Source organism: Schistocerca piceifrons, chromosome 9 (assembly GCF_021461385.2).
Source record: "Schistocerca piceifrons isolate TAMUIC-IGC-003096 chromosome 9, iqSchPice1.1, whole genome shotgun sequence".
NCBI lineage: Eukaryota > Metazoa > Arthropoda > Insecta > Orthoptera > Acrididae > Schistocerca > Schistocerca piceifrons.
Window position 1 is genome coordinate 106,061,441 of NC_060146.1, and position 21,801 is coordinate 106,083,241.

General features: G+C 40.2%; 1 protein-coding gene across 1 annotated transcript in view; it reads right to left on the reverse strand.

Moving 5' to 3' along the window:
- Nucleotides 1-20,912, reverse strand: part of LOC124716740 (serine/arginine repetitive matrix protein 1-like) — a 105,359-nt gene extending 84,447 nt beyond the window's left edge. The window contains exons 1-4 of the mRNA XM_047243284.1: nt 20,878-20,912; nt 16,961-17,066; nt 8,759-8,994; nt 5,687-5,875 (exon numbers count right to left, since the gene is read on the reverse strand). Of these exons, the coding sequence (XP_047099240.1) occupies nt 5,687-5,875; nt 8,759-8,994; nt 16,961-17,066; nt 20,878-20,912 (566 nt within the window). The remainder of the gene's footprint in view (nt 1-5,686; nt 5,876-8,758; nt 8,995-16,960; nt 17,067-20,877) is intronic.
- Between the last annotated feature and the right edge of the window lie 889 nt (nt 20,913-21,801).

Genomic DNA, 21,801 nt, shown 5'->3' on the forward strand with positions numbered 1-21,801 from the left:
TTTTTTTAGTGCTGGGCTGAATCATGACAGTTCTGGTGGCTTTTACCCATAGGAGTGTAGGTAATTACAGAATGCTGGGAGTGATTTCAACCAAACTCTTTACATATAGAAGTTATTATATGGTAAAGAAGTACTATGGGACTAGCACACCACTAGTATTTCTAGGAAGTAAGGTCGGGGTAGGAGAAGAAAGGGGGTGATATGTGATATAACTGAGGAATCCATAGAGAAAATTCCACCAAACTCAGCACACATATGGTTTACTGCTTAGGAAAATGTGTTGTATGAGTATGTCACTCTTGGCATCACAATTTTTTGGGGTGGGGATTATAAAGAAGCGATATGTACACTCAATTGTGGAACACATGGATCAGTTTCAAGAAATATTGCTACCCATTGTTGAAAGATGACAATTCACCCATAGTGTTAGATACAGAAGTGCAGATGTCAAGATGGGTGACACAGAACATGTAAGTCTTTAGTGTGCAGAGCAGTTTCAACCAAATATGGCACATGTATCACTTAGTGCCTGAAAAACCACTGGGGGCCACATATGCCTAGCACTCGTAATTGTGGTGATGGAAAGGGTGTGACATCAAAAGTAGCTGAAAATGATTTGTTTTAATCTCATATCTAAAAACATTCTGGGTCTGTTGATTGATTAGTGACAGCCATGAAGGCTTTTTTCACCTATTAGTGAGTGAGATGATGCTGAGTAAGGGTTACTTACACATACATATGTCTATGTATAATACACAAAAAATTTAATGACATAGTCTCAAGAATACCTAGTTTTTTTCGTCATCTTCAAATAATGTCATTAGATTGATAATAGATATAACAAGACAATCACGCAGGGATCACATGAGCTCATTTAAAAATTCTCTCTAGTTCCCCTGTATTTCCTGTTTGTATTAGATCTCTTTATTTCGTATTCCATTTAGGACGCTGAATAATCCTTTTAATCACAATTACATGAGATGTTTTGTCATCCAGTGGTCACCAGAGATAAATAGAAGACAATATTCATTGTAATGATTATGTTGTTCTAAATCAAGATTTGAGCAAGACCATAATTTAAACCCTGATAGCCTCCCTTACATTATTTGTCACCTCCACCATTTCAGTGATCTCTGTGTGAAATGACAAGTTAATACATTCCACTAAACACTTTCCTTTCTATTGATATTCCCATATTTTAGATTTCCACAGTGGAACTACTCCCACCACCATGTGATAGTACCTATGGCTGTTGTGTTTGAAAGTGTAGATGGGATTATCAGTGATAAAGACGGTTTAATCAGGCCTGGAGGAGTGCTTGGGCAGCCTAATGCTTAAGGCGACTGCTGAAGAAGAGCAGGAAAAGGTGGCTCGAGTCCTTGTCTCACATTGATTTTCATTTGTCACAATGCACTCATAACATTGCAATTTCAGCGTTTCTGAATGGCTTTCACTGATATTTCATGCCGTTACATCTTAACTGATTGCATCTACATCGAATACATCCATTTTAATTCAGTAAATAAGTACATAGTCTCAAGTATGAACTGCAGTACCTTTGTTGCAAACATGTAATTTGACTTGAAACAACATACTGAGCAGTGTATCAGATGCGAAAACATGTTATATACTGAAAGTATGTAAATATGACATGCAACATAGATGGAAATAGAAATACAAAGAACGCCATTAAATTACAATAATTTTCACAATGTGGTACATGGATTTAATGTCCAATTGGCAATGAGATAATTGCAAACATTGTTCTCTGTTGTGATAGATTTGAAATTATATGTTATCACATGTGTCAGTAATGACCATAGAGACCAAAAATCTGTCTGTAAGACACTGATATCAGTCATTTTCAATTAAGGTTATATGTCAAAAAGACCCTGCTTCCCATTTATACCCTTAAGTGCACAATGTGCACAGTATATTATGAAGTTTAACATGGTGAGATAGTGTTCAGTCAGCAATTTGATGATGCTTCCAGTTTGTTTGGGACATTTCAAATGTAAAGTAAGCTGCACCAAATTGATTGCATTGAAATTAGTGATTCATAATATTAATTTTGAAATTCTTTTGTTTACCACTCATTCCAACACTTGTGTGATGATTGCCATCGTCGAATTATTAAGTGTTTCTTTCTCCAATTTAATTTCGTATTCATTTTCATATCTCACAATTGGAACACCTGCAACATTTTTCCTTGTTCTCAAAGACTGTATTTTATTCCAACTCAAATATCATTAACATCTGACCATCGCTGAAGAAAGTAGCCAGCTGCATACCTAAGGTACAACTAAAACAATTTCCCACATCATTTCCCTACAATCTTTCAAGGATCCTCTAGGCAATTCTAACTTGATTCTTTTTATGTATCTTATCATTATTTATGCTGTATTCTGTTAATGACATGGCAAGGCTAACTGTATTAAAACAGGCAATTAAATAAAAAGATGTTCTATTTTACAGAGAAAATAATTTCCCCATCTTCATTTGTATCAGCCGTATTGCATGTGACTTAAATCAGTAGGTTTCGATTTTAAACATTGATACAGATATAAAATCACTTTGCCTGACCTCTTACATTGCAGTTTCTTTAGTTCTATTACAATTGGTAGTTTTATCATTCCCAGCAATCACAAGCACTATAAAATCTTGAACTTAGTCATGTGTTGGTACTGATTGAGGAGGCTTCGGCTCATAACTAGTAGAAACTACAAAGTCAACTTTTGACTTGGGAGAAAAAACTGCATGTGTAAGTCCTAGGTATCAGAATACTTGAATCATTTGAAGATTACACATTTGCATTAAGAAAGGAATGTATGAAAACCTTATATTGTTCATGCACAATTTAAATTAAAATGAAATACTTTTTGTTGAAGATAAAGGTTGTTTAGTTACAAATGGTTCAGTAAAGTCTCAGAGCAAATGCGAGTTAATGTTTAAATTCCGATGCAGAAGAACAGAAATGTCATAAAGGAACTGCATTGAATATATGTTAAATATATCATGATGATGATGCAAATAGTAATATATTCAGGTGCTGTAATGCTTTAAACTAGATAAATATATTAATATTACCTGGGAAGAAATGAAAATAAAACAAAAAGTTGTATTAAAAAAAGTTGAACTGAATTTGATATTTTTATAGATGGATGAGTACTGATGTTGACTAACTGACTGGTCATAACAATAGTCAGAATGAAAATGTGGGATGCACGAAAATATTGACAAATGAATTCAGCTCTTTCATCATCATCAATCTGAAAGGTATTTCATTTTTAATATGGTTTTTGATTAAACTTGCACATTAAACTTCCATATACTTTATGGGAATCAGAGAAACATGGTAAAGAAATAGGTGACTGGATGAACAAAAATTTTCTTTTTACATTCATCATCTTTGCAACATTTATTGTTTTCCAGGTACTAAATTAGGGAGAGTTTAGGTAAGAGGCTAAAGGCATTAAGTCATTCTATGGTGAATAAAAACAGCATATACTGCTTAAAGAGGTCATAAATATTTGGAATATGGGTTTGAAGAAAGTAAAATTTCAGATTTAACTGAAAAGGATGAATGTACAGTTAACAGTTTCAGTTGGTGAGAACATAGCTGCAACAGCTGGCAGAGAAATTATGTAAGGAAATTGGAAATTAGACCTGGGAGATAAAGTGAGGAATAGTACCACATTAAGGAGCACACTTAGTTTAAACATAATATTACTCCTATAGGTAAAACGATATGGAAGCTGATATAAAATAAAATCATTTAAGGAATTATATGTCATTGATCGTAACCTTACATAATATTATTTAGAAAAAGGTAACTGAATAAAAGAAATATAAAAAAAAGAAGGTTCTGGGTTAAATAAAACTGAAGAGTTATGTTCTTTACTGTTTCCCACATTTTAGGAGCACAACTATTTATAGTGGGTGGCGCTGAAGCAATATCAACAGCTGTTGAAAACAAAGAAAAACACGTTGCTGAATTTGCTGAACAGAATAGATATATTTTGGAAATTTAAAAAAAGTAAGTCTGAAGAATAAAATACTGTTAATATTCTCTAACAACCTTTGAACAGAAAATTTTGTAAACGAATTTTAAAAATCGTGAATTTGATTCGTTGTAAGAAATATTCTGACACCTTCAGTTAAGTATATCCAGTCAGATGAGCCATCATTTAATGAAGAGAGAGATTAAGATGTAGATGTAGACATTTATGGTAATTCATCATCAAGTTATTTTCTGTTTTTCTTTTAAGGTTTATTCATACTTTAATCCCCATCTATGAGTGACATGCTGATTGAAACGAACAATATTCATTTCTGGGAAACTATACTATGTGATTATCTAAACTAAAAGGACATCACAGCAATATGGCTCAAAAAAGAGCAGAGATTACAAGTTCAATAATTTTCTAATGGAAAATGTGACTTTTGCATTCAATGATTGTTCCTTTTTCCATACATATTTAATTTGTTGGTAAGAAAGCATAATACAGACGACACTAAACAAATGTAAATGAATGACAAAAAGTTACATTGTATTAAATTTACTATGGATATCGTAATCTTAGAAGACCCAAAATATGACATGAATTACATGTTATGGATATTGGTGGATGTCCTAGTCAAGTGTAAACAAAAGACAGATGTAGATGAAACAGAATCCAACTTGGTAAAAAAAGTGAAGAACCATTTGTACTATGAATTTATACGATTTTACTCGTAAAAATGAAGGATATTGTGTAGAATGTCCATTATTGGGAGGTAAAAGATCGCTGAAGAATATTGCAGCAGAGAGGAAGGAACATAAAGAGGAAAATGTAGCAGCATCCTCAATTAAAAGAATTCACTTTTCTTGATAATGGCCTGCCAGACTGGATTTGCAAGTCTGCTGCTATTTGGCAGCTTCTTGCATCGAAGGAAACGGAGGTAACTAGAAAACTACTGCATCATAGTACTTAAGCGAAAACTATGTAAATGTAAGGGCAGAGAAATTCAGGTATGTATTTGAGGCAATAAAGAAGCTGTCGCAGCAAGTTTACGAAAGATGGACGTAGCATTTCACGTAACGAAATATTACAATAAAACTCATTGTCAAGAAATGGAAAAGTATTGATCGTTATAAGAGAGAAATTCGCCAGATTGCTCTGTCTGCCTCAGAACCCTTAATTTTCATACGAAGAAAAGAAAATGAAGGACTGAGGAAAAACTAAATGTAGGTTCTGAGGAGGATATTAGTAAACTGGACAGAATCTTGAAATAGGGAAGTAACACAGAGGTGTACAGTCGTGTAAAAAGTTACATGTGTGATTAGGGAAAGACCTGTAATGTTCCGTAGGCACATCCGAAGAATATGCCATAGCAGACTGACAGGAAAAATTGTACAGTATTTTGTAAAATTAAAAGGAAAGCTCAACTGGCTTAGGGAATTGCATGAATGCTTATAAGAAAGTGGTATAGATAAGCAAGGAATTGAAGACAAAACAAGATTAAGAATGGGAAGGTTTCGAAAACATAAAGTTCCAAAAAGTAGGGAAGAAAATGGATAGCAGGAGAAAGAAACGGGATAGTTAACAGATGGAGGAGTGTTTGGGAAAGTATGAAGCTAAATTATGGATTAAAAGAAAAGAACTCTGACGAGAGGTTTAGTGGTGAATGAGTCGGTGTGTCTCACCTGAGGTCAGAGATGGCGGAGGAATCCCTGCGCTTGCGGCCAGTGAGCGTGGCGTCCGCCGAGGACTCTCGCCTCTTGCGGAAGCCGAAGCCTGACGATGTGTGCGTCTCCGGGGGCGGCGCCGACGTCGTCGTGGAGGAGCGCCCCCAGGGCAGCGACTTGGCCAGGTCCGCCAGCGTCTCCCGCCGACTGTGCCAACACCACGTCACATCGCGTTACGTACACAGTATGGAATTAATCTTAAATAACATAAACATTTCCTTCGAGGCTAAGAGCTACTGCAAGCCCCACTGAATGAGTTGTGCATTTGAGTCGAACCACATAGTCACAAGGAGCTAATGAACCACATGCAGTACGTGAAGCTTACTACTACACAGGAAAATTTCGTTGACACAGTAAGATATGTGAGCTGTAGGGTATTTCGAGGTAGGAAGTCACTTGTAGCCAGAAAGATACTTTGTGTCCAAAGGATTCTGTTAGCTGGAAGGACCTGAAAGCCACAAAGCTACTTCAAACTGGAAGGATACTTTGAGCAATATCGGACTGGAGAGGTAATGAAGAGCTTGATGTATACATCATGCTGGAAGGATATATTAAGGCAGAAGGATACAGCAGGATATGCCTTTGGAGAACCGTACACCGAGCAGAAAGGTTACGTTTTAGCTGCAGGGATGTGGAGATGGGTGTAAGTGTAGCTGGAACTGAAAGAATATGTTAAGCAAAAAGGATACAGAAGGATATGCCATGCCAGAAGGACATGGCGAGGTACAAGATTACGTTGATACAGAAGAATAAGTGGAGGCAGAAGGATACAGTGAGAGAAAACTACTCCTAGGTTTCAAATTCCCAGGACCAGTGAACCACAGGAGAAGTGTCCACATAAGAATCAAGGCCATGTTATGTGTGAACAGCCGAACTTGTGACAACAGAGCATTTGAGCAGAATCTGGACAATATCATGGAAGTATACACCGCAAGAAAATATGGTGCATTAGCTGAGGACTTATGACATAATATTTCGTATTGACATGGGCGTCAATGACATTGACAGATCACCTGGAAGCAATAGTCAACAGAGTTTGCGGGGACAAGAATGAAGTTTAGTAAACTTTTCATGTTCGACATTTTGGGACAGATTTTGCTGGGTTGACGCGGCAAAATATGCTTTGGTAAATGCAAACAGAAGAAAAGAGTTAGACAAACATACTGACAATAGCTTACTCCCCAAAAGTGATGATAAAAGTTAGGAAATGGGCTATAAAAATTGAAACACATTGATTTCAAAGGCTGCAAAGGAACAGATCTGATACAACATATGTATATGCTAAGAAGATAAAGCTATTTTATACAAAAATTAAAACTTTTGACTATATTCATTCTTCAGATCACACAGCACACATTGAGCCTGAATATCGGTTTTATATTAGATGTGAACAAAAGCGCTATAGAATTACGTGAATTCCGGTATTAACATATACAGGAATGTAAAGTCAATGGAATTAATTCAAAGCAAATTTTTGTCACATTGCTAGTGTAGCACAATTACATACATTCCGATGCAAATCCGTAACATTCCTGAAGTTATAAAAAGAAAAACATTTTTACATGGATTCAGGAACGTCGCTTCTTGAAATAGTTCCAACCATAGGACAGATGCATGCCTGACTCTGTACTGAGACTCAAACAAATTATCACAAATCAGCAAGCTCTTCTAAGATCAAACATTTACACCATTAAATGGTGTTCGATACAAGTGGAAAATTAATTTTCGACCCGCCAGCTGGGCACAAGAGACGACAGTGGAGAAGTTGCAGCCTGTGAACTCAAAGGGTTTGGTTGGAGCCCAGAGAGTGAGCAACTGAATGTGCACCCGATACTCCTGAAGAAGACATAAATGGGAGCTGAGTTAATATAATAGAGAGATGAATTCCTCGCTGTGTGGGATACCACCGTCCTACACACAAATAATTAGTGTAAGAGGAGGGGAATGTGGTGAGAGTGAAGGAGAGTAGAGGAGTTTGGCAGTCAGAGCGAGGGTCCTATTGGCTGGTGCTGTGCAGGTGTGCTAACTGCAGCCACCCCTCTCATTCAGGATGAGTGTAAGGCGAATGTTATAGGGCTGGTGGTGAGTTGAGGAGTACTGCAGCCAGAGGCCGCGCAGGATTAGCCGAGCAGTCTAAGGCGGTGCGGTCATGGACTGTGCAGCTGGTCCCAGCGGAGGTTCGAGTCCTCCCTCAGGCATGAGTGTGTGTGTTTGTCCTTAGGATAATTTAGGTTAAGTAGTGTGTAAGCGTAGGGACTGATGACATTAGCAGTTAAGTCCCACAAGATTTCACACATATTTGAACATTTTTTTGCAGTCAGAGTAGGGGCCACCTGGTGAACAGCACCTTGTGACAGGAGCCATGTAGCTGAGCTGGGTGTAGCCACCCCACTTATCCAAGAGGAATGTGATAGGATCGGTGATGTTTTGAGTAGGCAGAGTGGGTGGGAACCTGGTGGGTGGGTTGTTGTGGATGGAGTCATACAGCTTTACTAGCTGTAACCACCCCAGTCTCTCAGGATGGGTGTAAGACGAGAGGAATGTGATAAGACTAGTGGTGAGTGGAGGTGTTGGGCAGGCAGACTGCGTGGGAACCAGGTGGGTGTGTTGTTGTGGATATAGTCATACAGCTGCACCCGCTGTAACCACCCCCGTCATTCAGGATGGGAGTAAGACAGGAGGAATGTGATAAGACTGGTGGTGAGTTGAGGAGTTGTGCACTCAGAGTGGGGGGGGGGGGGGGCGTCATGGTGAGTAGGTCCTTGTGACTGGAGCCACGTAGCTGAGCTGACTGTAACCATCCCACTTACCCAGGGTGAGTGTAACACAAGACGAATGTGGTAGGATCAGCATTGAGTTGAGGGATTGGGCAGGCAAACTGGGTGGGAACCTGGTGAGCGGGTCGTGGTGGATGGAGTCGTGATGCTGCGCTAGTTGGAACCATCCTTCTCATTCAGGGAATAAGACAAGAGGAATGTGGAGGGTGGTGGCAAGTTGAGCAGTTGGACAGTCAGAGTGGGGGCCGGCCACCTGGTGAGTGGGTCCTTGTGGCTGGAGCCTCTCAGCGAGCGGGATCCGTGCGAGCTGCCGCCGCCCCACTCGCGCAAGATGTCGGTCAGCTGGGCCAGTGAGGAGCGCCGGCGCCGGCCCGCCGTCGTGGGCGGCGACGTCTCCTGCGTCTCGGTGGGCGGCGACACCGACGTGATCTGCGCCGCCGAGTCGCGCCGCCCCGCGCCAAGCCGCTGACGCAGCGTCGACTCCTCCACCTGCCGCCACCAGAAACACGCGTACAACGTACTACAAGCAGCGAGAAAAGCTGAGGTTTCTTCTCCAACTACATACAAGACTTAGCACATGCCGTGGTTGGTTCGAGATAGGGAAGGAAACGGGGCCTACACATACCCTACACGCAGGACACCACAAGAGCTTCACTCCAGGGGATACTAATGTTTCAAAACCCAGTCTTTGATGAGGTCATAAGAAATTGTACACAACCTTATACAGGGCTTACATGGGAAAGAAACTGGAACATAACTTTCTTTAGAATCACTTTTTCATCTTTGTTCTGCATAACAATCGCTACAACTCCAAAATCACGTGTGAATAATACGGTATTTTACCCAACAGGCACTCTGCGTTTACCAAATCTAAGGGTTAAAATTTGTAACACGGATAGCAAGAACCACATTTCACTTATTGTGCGTATACACTACAGTAGCAAGAGCTATTTGTATCTTAACTTGCGGTACACACCAGTGAGATTTCTAGCTTATTTTTCGTATTCAAGGAAAGTGATATAAGCTCTATTTCCATCCAATGTGTCAAACTTCGTATCTGTATACCGGCTATTTTTCAGGGGTTTTCCGTAGCGATATGGAACAGGGCTTCCTCTCCTCCACCTTTTTTCATTCCAACGTCATACGTATGAGTCGTTCTGATGCTCACAGGCATTAACATCCAAATGGTATACGGCACCATGATACCGTCACCAATAACATGCCAGAATATCCCGAATAAATACCACATGAGGTCCATCATTCAAACAGGATGGAAGCAAATAAGCTCCAATTTTCTAGGACTGTACAATTATTCCAGTCCACAACTTGTGAGGTAATCGTGGCCGGTTATCTGACACAATCTCGTCTTATGAATTAGAGCACTCCATATACTGCTATTTCAGCTCATGAAATTACCGTCAGAGTTGAAAGGGGTCTCATTAGTGAACAACAAAACACCACGACCTCCAGCACGTCGGATAATCAACTGACGGAATCAAACTCCTAGTGCAAAGTCGTACACACCTTTTGTGTGCACGTAAGTCTTACCAAAACCCAAGAGGCGTTCATACGATTTGTCGATTTAAAAAAAAAAATTTTTCCAATGTAAAAGGGTGAAATATGTTCAAATTTCTAAGACAAATGGCGGTAAACTGTAGGGAATAACGAATAATATACAAGTATACACGAACCTAGAACGAACAATAGGAGTTGAAGACCAAATACGAAGTGCTCGCATAAAAAGGGTATAAGAGAGGGACGTAATTTTTCACCCCTACTGTCATATCTACACATTGATAAAGCAATAATGTAAATTAAATAAAGGTTCAAGAGTGAGATTAAAATTCAGAATGAAAGGATATAAATGGTATGATACGCTGATAACATGGCTCTCTTCAGTGAAAGTAGAGAAGTATTACCGGACGAGTTGAATGTAATGAACAGTCTAATGAGTACAGAACAGAGGCTGAGAGTAAACCGGAAAAACACCAACGAAATGAGAAGTAGCACAAATGAGAATAGAGAGAAACTTAACATCAAAATTGGTAATCACGAAGTAGTCGAAGTTAAGGAATTCTTCTGTATTGGAGGCAAAATAAATCTTGAGGGACGAAGATAGGACGACAAAGAAAGCAGACTAGTTTGTGCAAAGAGGACATTCCTGGCAAAGAGAAGTCTACTAGTTTCAAACATAGGCCTTAATTTGGGAAAAAAATAAGTGAGAATGTACGCACAGCAGTGTATAGTAGCGAATCATGGGAAGTGGGAAAACCACTACGGAAAAAATTGAAGCATTTTAGATATGGTGCTGCAGAAGAACGTTGAAAAGTAGATGGACATGTAAATTAAGAGATAAGTAGGTTCTTTGCGAAATCGCCTAGAAAGTAACATACGAAAACCACTGAAAGCAAGAAGGATGACAGAACATGTTTTGATACACGAAGCAGTAAATAAATTTCGTGGTGCTTTCGGTAGCTGTAGAGGTCAAAAAGTGTAGTACAAGACTGGAATACACACTACAAATAATTGAAGATGTAGGGTGTAAGTGCTACTACTAGATGAAGAGGTTAGCACAGGAGAGAGATTCATGGCAGACGACATCAAAGCAGTCAGACAAACTGATCGTTCCCAAAAAAATTGTTTTGATGAAGCTGTGCACTGAGAGAAATGGAAAGTGTCACACCATGACCCGTAAGTCCTGTATTTATCAAACATTGTCGAAATATTCTTCACGTAAGAGGTGTTAAATTGTTAAACGTTCGGAACTGTTGTCTTTAACCAACATCAGTATGAAGTGTGACCCCTATTGGAAGCAATACAATGGTATAGCCATGGTAGCACAGAAGCAAACGACTTCCGAATGACACGTTGAGCAATATTTTGATAAGCTCGTGTCAATTCATGAAGACTGCAAGTTTGTTGTACTAGCGAGTATTCGGCTCTCCTTAAAGATATACCAAATCAGTGTTCGAGGATGGAGAGTTATGGGTCTCGATAATCGCTGCTGGCTTTGATCTTTCATCAGGTCATCTGTAACCACGCTGACGTCGATCAGGCATCCATAATCAGAAAAGATACTCATCACTGTGAACCAAAGAATACCCATCAACGGGCCAGCTCTCTCTGGCCCCATATTTTACATTAGTCTTGTGTAGTGATGTCAGCGATAAAGGTAGCAAGACTGCCCTAGACCGTAACTGAATGTGCAAAAGTTCGCGGTGGCATCCAGCCTGTAACCTCTGCCCGGATTAAACGTTGTCATCCGAGTATTCCTCCCAGCAAGCCGATCATCATGTAGTCCTTCTGGAAGGCCTGTGCCTACCCTTCTTGTCACACTGTAGTCCTGATTCCATTTCGTCACCATTCGTCTGTGTGACCTGTCGATATGTTCCTCATGCCAATGATTCGACCTTTCCAAAGACAGAGAGATGGAGGCAGACTGCATGTGAATGTACACTGTGTGATCCAAAGTATCCGGACATCCCAAAAACATACGTTTTTCATATTAGGTGCCTTTTGCTGCCTCCTACAACCAGGTACTCCATATCAGTGACCTCAGCAGGCATTACACATCGTGAGAGAACAGAATGGGGCGCTCCGCAGATTTGAGGTACTTCGAACTTGGTCAGATGACTGGGTGTCATTGTGTCACACATCGTACGCCAGATTTACACACTCCTAAACATCCCTAGGTACAGTGTTTCCGATGTGATTGTGAAATGGAAACGTGAAGGGACACGTACAGCACAAAAGCGTACAGGCCGACCTCGTCTGTTGACTGACAGAGAGCGCCGACAGTTGAAGAGGGTCGTAAAGTGTAATAGGCATATATTTATCCAGACCATCACACAGGAACTCGAAACTGCATCAGTATGAATTGCAAGTACTATGACAGACTGGAGATGAGAGAACTTGGATTTCATGGTCGAGCAGCTGCTCATAAGCCACACATCACGCCAGTAAATGTCAAATAACGCCTCACTTGGTGTAAGGAGATTAACACTGGGCGATTGAACAGTGGAAAAACGTCGCGTGGAGTGACGAATCACGGTACGCAATATGGCGATCCGATGACAGGGTGTGGGTATGGCGAATGCCCAGTGAACGTGTGTAGTGTCAACATTAAATTTCGGAGACTGTTGTGTTATGGTGTGGTCGTGTTTTTCATGCAAAGGGCTTGCACCCCCTGTTGTTTTGCGTTTCACTATTACAGCACCGGCCTCCATTGATGTTTTAAGCACCTTTTTGCTTCCCACTGTTAAAGGGCAATTCGGGGATGGCGACTGCATCTTTCGACACGACCGAGCAGCTTTTCATAATGCACGGCCTGTGACGGAGTGGTTACACGACAATAACATCCCTGTAATGAACTGGCCTGCACGGAGTCCTGACCTGAAACCTATAGAACACCTTGGCCTCCCCGATCGACATCAATACCTCTCCTCAGTGCAGCACTCCGTGAGGAATGGGCTGCTATTCCCCAAGAAACCTTCCAGCACCTATTCGTAGGTATGCCTGCGAGAGTGGAAGCTGTCATCAAGGCTAAAGGTGGACCAACACCATACTGAGTTCCGGCATTACCGATGGAGGACGCTACGAACTTGTAAGTCATTTTCAGCCAGGTGTCCGGATACTTTTGATCACATAGCGTAATTTAGCTATGCTACGTTGTGATCTGAAGGGCTACATTAATGTTAAACACAGCCAACAGCCATCATGAACTTACGTCTTTCTTCACCTGTAGAAATGACTTTTCTCTCCAATGAAAATACTTAGAATAAGCTCAGGTAATGATGAAATTTTATTCAACATATCCCACATGCATGGAAATACTGGAGATGGATTTGTTAGCTGGTTGCCAAGGTGTTCACAGTGCGACATTGGCCACTTCTATCAGTGTAATATCTGGGCCTCCTTATACCCAGTCAGCTGACACAGTGGTTAGCACATTCGAGGACATCAGTTCAAATCCCCATCCGGTCGGCCGGAATTAGGTTTTCCGTCACTTTTCTGTATCGCTCCAGGCAAATGCTGGGACGGTCCCTTTGAATATTACAATCTATTTCTTTCCCCATCCTTTCCTATTCCGAGCTTGTGTTGGTTATCTCGCCAGTGATGTAGTGTCTTGTAGATAAAGCGTTTATTACATTTTCACGAGCTTCAGATACGAGCGGCTAATTTCCTGTTATCTGTGTGGTTACTAGTTCACTTTTCAAATTTCTTCCACGTTTGAGCGCTTGCTAGAGACAGTCTTGCATTTCAGAAGCAGTGTAGTGTGAAGTAGCTCCGCTTGTATTGTCCACCCTTGTATCGTACAGGCGTTTGTTTGTTTTGGTTAGAGCAACTGAGTGTTGGTTAGACCGTCGGTGACTCAGCACCTTGCGTCCTGCAGCAGATAATGCGAGTACACAGTTCGTTCATATATTTTAACTTTCAAACAGGTAGTGTCTAGAGTATAGTTCCGTTGTACCTAGTATGGATTGAAACTGTGGGTTGGTAATGCTGTGGTCGCAGCTCCAGGTGGTGTCACTCACACGGCTTGAGGCTGCTGCTAATGGGGATCAGTCTGGGAAGCCGGACATTGGGATCCAATGGATGTCCAACACTTCCCACGTGACCTCAGGTCGGTCGACTACAGCCGCCACCCCAGATACTGGTTGCAGTGTGATTAACAACTAACATGTTGGGGAGCGGGAGATTACGCTAAGGTGTGGCTGGCAGCGAAAGATTTTCTGGGGACAGTGTTGGAGGGGGGGGGGGGCAATTGGTTGGAGGACGTCCACGTATAGGTTTCTGACACTATCTGTCTCTGACAATATCGTTGTGCCAGATGCAGGAATCCATGTGTAGTCTGGGTGCATACTGAGAGGAGTCATTCCAGATGTGTAAAGGTTGTTCCAGATGCCATGAAGAGCATAGGATGCAGCCAATTTCAGGTGGTAGCTTATGTCAGTACTAACGATATGTGTCACTTTGAATTAGAAGAGATTCTTTCTGGTTTCAAGCAGCTACTCAAGTGGTAGAGACTGCCGCCTTGCTTACGAGATGAAGGTGGGACTAACCATCTGTAGCATCATTGTTAGACTAGGCGGTGGTCCTTTGGCACAAAGTAGAGTGGAGGGTCTGGATCAGAGGCTCCGACAGTTATGTTACCCTGTAGGGTGCAGATTCCTCGGCTTAAGTCATCGGATGGTTAAGCAGTTGTGACTTCGACTTGATTCCTAAGATGAAGTCAAGTCGGTAATGTCATTGGATTTCCCTCTTTTCGTATGTTTTGGTATCTACAATCATTCCACATTCGTCCCTTCTCCACCTTGTTCACTTTTGTTACTGTGTAATGTGGCTGCAACGCCAGCAGGAGGCATAGATCTCGCGGTGAACAGTGGTCACTACGTTTTGGCTCATCACTGTACGCATGTAATAACCTGCTTCAAAACCTGTACATTTGTTATGAATACTGCTCTAATTTTTTCACGAGCATCTGCACGTAGATGAATGCCGGTATTTGAGTCTCTGTTCAAGACCTGTTGCGTATCGTCTATAGAAATTAGACACACGACTAACTAAATGCAGAAATCTACTGTTGGGGTAAGACCCTCCCAGATGTCCTCATTGGGGAGGGAGCAAGTGTCATTTATTTTCACGCCAGTCAAACAGATATCTCCACAACCATATGGAATGTCTCACAAAGAATCCTCTATACATTTATGTTATGTCAAACGATTCATCTTTATGTCCACAATGATACAGAAACTTCAGAGTAATGTAGGATCACACACAAACACACACACACACACACACACACACACAAATGCACCACTTTCCTCCTTAATAATTTATTTATTCTTGCTTTTGTTCATAAAACTGAAAATAATTTATTCTTAAATTAATAATAGTGAATTTGTAAAAGACTTTGCTTCGATATATGTATGATGTTCTTATATTTTTAAATAGGTGGGAATAAACATTTGATTAATTTCGTGTGCAAAATAAGATTCAGATAACTTATCAATTCTAGGTAAATAGTTACTCAGGAGTGAAAGTGATTGAAACGGAACACAGGTATTACTTTATAAGTTTTTAAGTTAGTCACAAACCTCTACCATTCCAATATACCAAAAATAATTAATATAAATCTCAATATTTTTACTAAATAATAACACTTTTGGCATTTCGTACAACAATTTCACAAAGATAATAAACGGACATTTAAAGGGCAAAATGTTACCATTTACTATATGCTACATGGCACTGACTCCAAAATATTGGAGAGTCATTGAACATGTTTATTAATTAAATAATTCAACCAGTTAAATGGTCGTTCCACATGAGTTTAAGCTCATTTACAAATATATTTTGCTGACAGCAGACGCTATTAATGAAAATTGTGTTTGAAAATCATTAATATAATCTGAAATTTGGAAATTTCCTGTCACTTAGGAATCACTATCCAAAGTTAAATTGTTAGCCATATTGATGCAACATCTAGTTCTCAACAGCTGCTGATCACAGTTAACCATTTGCTCTTAGAAGCGATATTCACGTTGAGTATGCTTCAAAATACCTGGTGACCAAAAGTCAGTATAAATTTGAAAACTGAATAAATCACGGAATAATGTAGACAGAGGTACAAATTGACACACATGCTTGGAATGACATGGGGTTTTATTAGAACCTAAAAAATACAAAAGTTCAAAAAATGTCCGACAGATGGTGCTTCATCTGATCAGAATAGCAATAATTAGCATAACAAAGTAAGACAAAGCAAAGATGACGTTCTTTATAGGAAATGCTCAATATGTCCACCATCATTCCTAAGCAATAGCTGTAGTCGAGGAATAATGTTGTGAACAGCACTGTAAAGCGAGTCAGGAGCGATGGTGAGGCATTGGCGTCGGATGTTGTCTTTCAGCATCCCTAGAGATGTCGGTCGATCACGATACATTTGCGACTTCAGGTAACCCCAAAGACAATAATCGCACAGACTGAGGTCTGGGGACCTGGGAAGCCAAGCATGACGAATGTGGCTGCTGAGCACACGATCATCACCAAACGACACGCGCAAGAGATCTTTCACGCCTCTAGCAATATGGGGTGGTGCGCCATCCTGCATTTTGGTTCTAATAAAACCCCATGTCATTCCGTCAATTTTTATCTCTCTATCTACATTATTCCGTGGTTTATTAATTTTTCAAATTTATACTGACTTTTTGATCACCCAGTATATTAAATAGTTTAAGTTAGGTTGGGATAGTTTATGTTAGATTTGGATCTGTTAGGTTATGTTAGATTATGTTGGATTAGGGTGGTTTAAGTTAGGTTACATTAGATTATGTTAGGTTCTGTTACGTTAGATTAGATTATATTTCGTTGAATTAGGATAGGTTATGTTAGGGAAGGGCAGTATTTACATATTGGGCATGGGGGAGTATGCTAAGCTCGACAAAACACATACCTGCTCCCGGACGAGGTCGTCCCAGCCATTGCCACCCTGCCAGACGAGCCCCACCTGGTGGCTCAGGATGGGCAGGTTGCAGACGAAGCAGATGGCTGTCATCGTCCTGTGGGCACCCCAAAGCCACGATGTCACCCGACCAGTTCATGGTGGAAGGTGCTTTGCTGATTAACTATATGAAGGCCTTGGCTACAGGACTGACAGAGTGAGAAGCGGTAAGAAAACGGGCTTACCAGAGAAAACGTTATTCACCCCCTTAATAAAACACACTGTTTGTGTTCGAGTGCTGCATGTGCTGTAGAAGTTTCAGACGGTCATCTAACTCTCCACCACTGACGGCGGTAATATGTGTCTAACTGTTTGTTTTATGTAACAACCACAGAGTCAGTTGGTCGACGTGCAGACGTGACGCAATGGAAGAAAGGAGCAATAACGTTTGGACTTCTCCTAAATTACGCGGTAAGTGAAATTACCAGACTTCTTGGTGTATCCACACGGACTGTCCGTTGTCTCATCAAGGAATTATGTAGCACTTACAGGCTGGAAACCGACAACAGCCGTTCATGGTAGTAAATTGCTACAGTCAGTGACTGAATGTTCATATCAACCAGTTTGCGAACGAAAACTTGAATGTAGTACATGGAATGAATAATTTGGGGTTGAATACCTTGCAGAAGTCCATGTCTCACACCGTCACAGAAAGTTGCATGTCTTCAGTGGGCCAAACAAAACATACTGGACAGTAGATGACTGAAAGTGTGGTGTGAAGGCAGTTTTTAAATGAGAGAAGTCAATGAGTGCACCGAGGCAGAATGAGGCGTTGGACCCACAGGGCGTCGAGCGTGTTGTTGAAGCCAGAGATGATTCTGTGATATTTTGGAGATATTTTTCGATGCACGACGTGGGCTGAGAATTCCGGTTACCGTGAACGACACGGATTTTTTATTTCAAATTTCTCTTGACCAACTGTTGCACATCCTTCTACAGCTTCTTGATGACTATACTGCAGAAACTCTCGCTTTACGAGATTGAAAAAGCCGTGTTCTTAGGGCTGCACGTGTACATTTCTAGGTTTATATGTATTCGGTCATGCTATCTGCCTTTGAGTGGCCAATCTATATCACCTGAGCTTAATTCCATCGAGTGTCTTCAGCTGGATTAGCCATGCCTGAGAAAGACTTTCTTCCTCACCAAACTGAGGCAAAATCAAGGCTACAGAGTTTAACGTGATGCCTCTTGAGAGTGATCATATTTATGTCCGGTGTGCTTGGATTGTGACTAATAGTTTGGAGTGTCAGACAATCATGTTGCAAAATGTATGTATAGTTTGTGAAATGGCCAGTAACTGAATAATATTTGACTCTATTACTCCTAATACTCAATTCTAAGTTAAGGAGTTAATCAAAGTAGAAAGAGAGTGCCGAATATTTCCATCATGATTAGAATTACAGATCTCAAGAGAAGCAAGGAAAAATCCATCTCCTATAAAATGTACGGATATGTCCCATAAATGCATGTGTGATGGACAGGTTATTTACCTTCAGACGGTCCCTACCACGAAATTAAGAACATGTTACTCTGATATCAGAATTTTAGAAGTTGTGGTGAGCACATTTTGACTGCTGTTTACTACATTAGTGTAATCAAATGTGTTTGTTTCACAGAGAACAGCAATTATTGCTGTCGAGTAAGCCATTTATGATATTGATGAATGAGAAAAACACTACCGCATATTTTCAGCTAGGACAGGACAATATTAGGCTTTGTAGAGCTTCACTATGAAATAATTATTTACAGTTATTTTAAGAAATAAAGGAAAATTATCATCTTAGAACCAAGAGATGGAGTGCATAAGCAGATTAAACTTACCTGAAACTTCACTAAAATTAAAATAAAGAAGTAATGTAAATTTAAAATACTAGGTACTATTGAATAAAGTTCGCTTTAGACATTCCCAACCAGTGCATTGGAAAAGAAATCGAGAAGCCAATAACTTTGAAATTTTAATTTAGCAAGTAGCAGTTAGTTGACGATGCCTTAGCGTTAGTATCTGAAAACAGCGTTATACATTCTGCGCTCTCATGGAGATGCAGATGGCTCCTAAAGCTACAGCCTCAAATGCGCTGCTGAAAGAGAAATAGAGCAGAGAAAGTCAGCACTGGCATGTATTTAGAAACCAACTTCAGTTCATTAATCAATATGTGGAATGTGGGCTAGTGAAAAATCAAAAATTTCTTTTATATTTGCGGCAACTTCATTTTAATTAAGATTTGGTGTCCTCACTATAACTTTTAAGCAACGTCTATTTCAAAAATGTTAAATCCTTTAAGATACCGAATGTATGAGTAATATCAAAACAAAAGGAAAAGCAGGTATTAGGATTCAACATAAAAACTCAGTACTGAACAAACAATACAAAAGTTGTAACAGAAGTATTACTTGATTGCATGATTTATTTAGACAGGTCCCAATGAATTTATCTTTATAAATGGGAGTATTACAATAGTTTTATAGTAGTAATTTAACTTTCAATTAATTTATGATCAAAATTTAAATTTTCTTTAATGAGCAGTCAAATGACATAATTCTTTACACCATCATATTTACTTTTTTATATTTGTTAAAAATTTTGACACTTATGAAATTGTAGTTAAAATACTGAAATCCATAAGTTAAAAGTAAAACTGCATTTCTATACATAAGAACGAAACATAAAGAAACTCATTTCAGAAAGAACACACTCATGCTACAAAAAGGGTATCATAAGGATATGTAAAGTCTAAATGTGTACTGGTGTCAAGGTAATTGGTATCAATTCATCACACATGTTTCTACTAGATGTAATCCTAAGAGGAACATAACATTTTTGAAATAGAGCACAAGTGTCTAGCAACTGTGACATGCGTTGCTAATCTTAGCAAGCAGGTGCGATGCGTGTAGCGTAACGTAGAAAAATAGATCATCTATCTGTGAGTAATGCGTTCCAAAAATGCCATGCACCTGTCCTTTAAGTGAACAGTGTGTTTATTGAAACAATAAAAATGTATTTGTTGCTTAGATGCGCATTCCAAAAGCTATTTTGTGCCATAGGTATCAAATCAAAAACAATTTCGATAAAAATATTTCTGTGGTTTGAAAAGCAGGCTGATGAAATAATTTATGTGCTCCACCACTGACAAATTACAATAATTATTTGCAGCCAATAATTTTGAAAAAGTTTGACTTTCGATATGAAAGAGTTTAAATAAAATTTGATGTATATATAAAGAAGCTAGAATACGCAATATCCTACTTTGCTGGTGATCAAGAAATTGCCACAAACAAAATGGCCACTGACGCAACATATTTGGATGATGTGAATGCGAAATTATGAGACACTGCTGGAGCAGAAAGAAACTTTTTTTTGTGGTAGTGGAAATGAAATGTCAAATGTATGACATTTGAGAAAACGTGGTTTCCCTCAGCATGAGACTTTACAACTTTATAGAAATTGAATAAATAGAAGGCTTTCGCTCACCTGTTTTTAACAATTAGATTGAAATATTGGTTACTTTCCCATACCATTTGATAGTATGTTATCAGTTTTGCTTTCAATACCGATAGTACTAGTGCTTTGAACATTAGTATCGTGACTGTAAAGAGTTTTAGGTAACGAAATTCACTTAGAATAGAAATTCATTTAATTTTGGATCACAAGAGACATCAAAACACTTACTTGTGTATTTAATGACCCATTTGCACGGTACTCACAGTTTCGTCAGTGAAAAATCATCGACTCCAAAACAGTCGTTCAGTGGCCTATGTATTTCCAAAATACGTGAAAATGTGAGACTAGGCTTGTCACAAAATTTTAAAAATGGAAAAAGTAAGTAACATCTCTATCCACTCGGTGTGAACGAGTGTGTCTGTTGGTACACCTGTAGTGACGAAGGCGGGGAGATGGGAGCGCCATTGCTCATTCTCGAATTCTCCGCTAGATGTCAGGCGGGGCGCGGGGGGTGTACGCGGGGGGAGTAGTTGTGGAAGAGGTGGAAGCTAGGCCCCTGCGGCTGAAACAGAAAGCAGTGACGCGTCTCCTGCTTACACTGCAACACAACCGTCACAGAAAGTCCGTCAGAGCGGCGGCTGACATCCTGCGCGCCGCCATAGTTGCCAGATCCCACTGTTGAGCTCCGCCATGTCACTAGGGTACCTGTTGAAGAAACACTTTGCACGCACACGTAGCAAAGATTAATAACTCAAGCAATTACGAAACCTCTTAATTCTAACTACTGCTACTGGCATTTTATGAAGTGCAAATATTAGTAATACTCTACTGGCCATTAAAATTGCTACACCACGAAGATGATGTGCCACAGACGCGAAATTTAACCGACAGGAAGAAGATGCTGCGATATACAAGTGATTAGCTTTTCAGAGCATTCACACAAGGCTGGCGCCGGTGGCGACATCTACAACGTGCTGACATGAGGAAAGTTTCCAACCGATTTCTCATACACAAACAGCAGTTGATCGGCGTTGCCTGGTGAAACGTTGTTGTGATGCCTGATGTAAGGAGGAGAAATGCGTACCATCACTTTTCCGACTTTGATAAAGGTCGGATTGTAGCCTATCGCGATTGCGGTTTATCGTATCGCGACATTGCTGCTCGCGTTGGTCGAGATCCAATGACTGTTAGCAGAATATGGAATCGGCGGGTTCAGGAGGGTAATACGGAACGCCGTGCTGGATCCCAACGGCCTCGTATCACTAGCAGTCGAGATGACAGGCATCTTAATCCGCATGGCTGTAACGGATCATGCAACCACGTCTCGATGCATGAGTTAACAGGTGGGGACGTT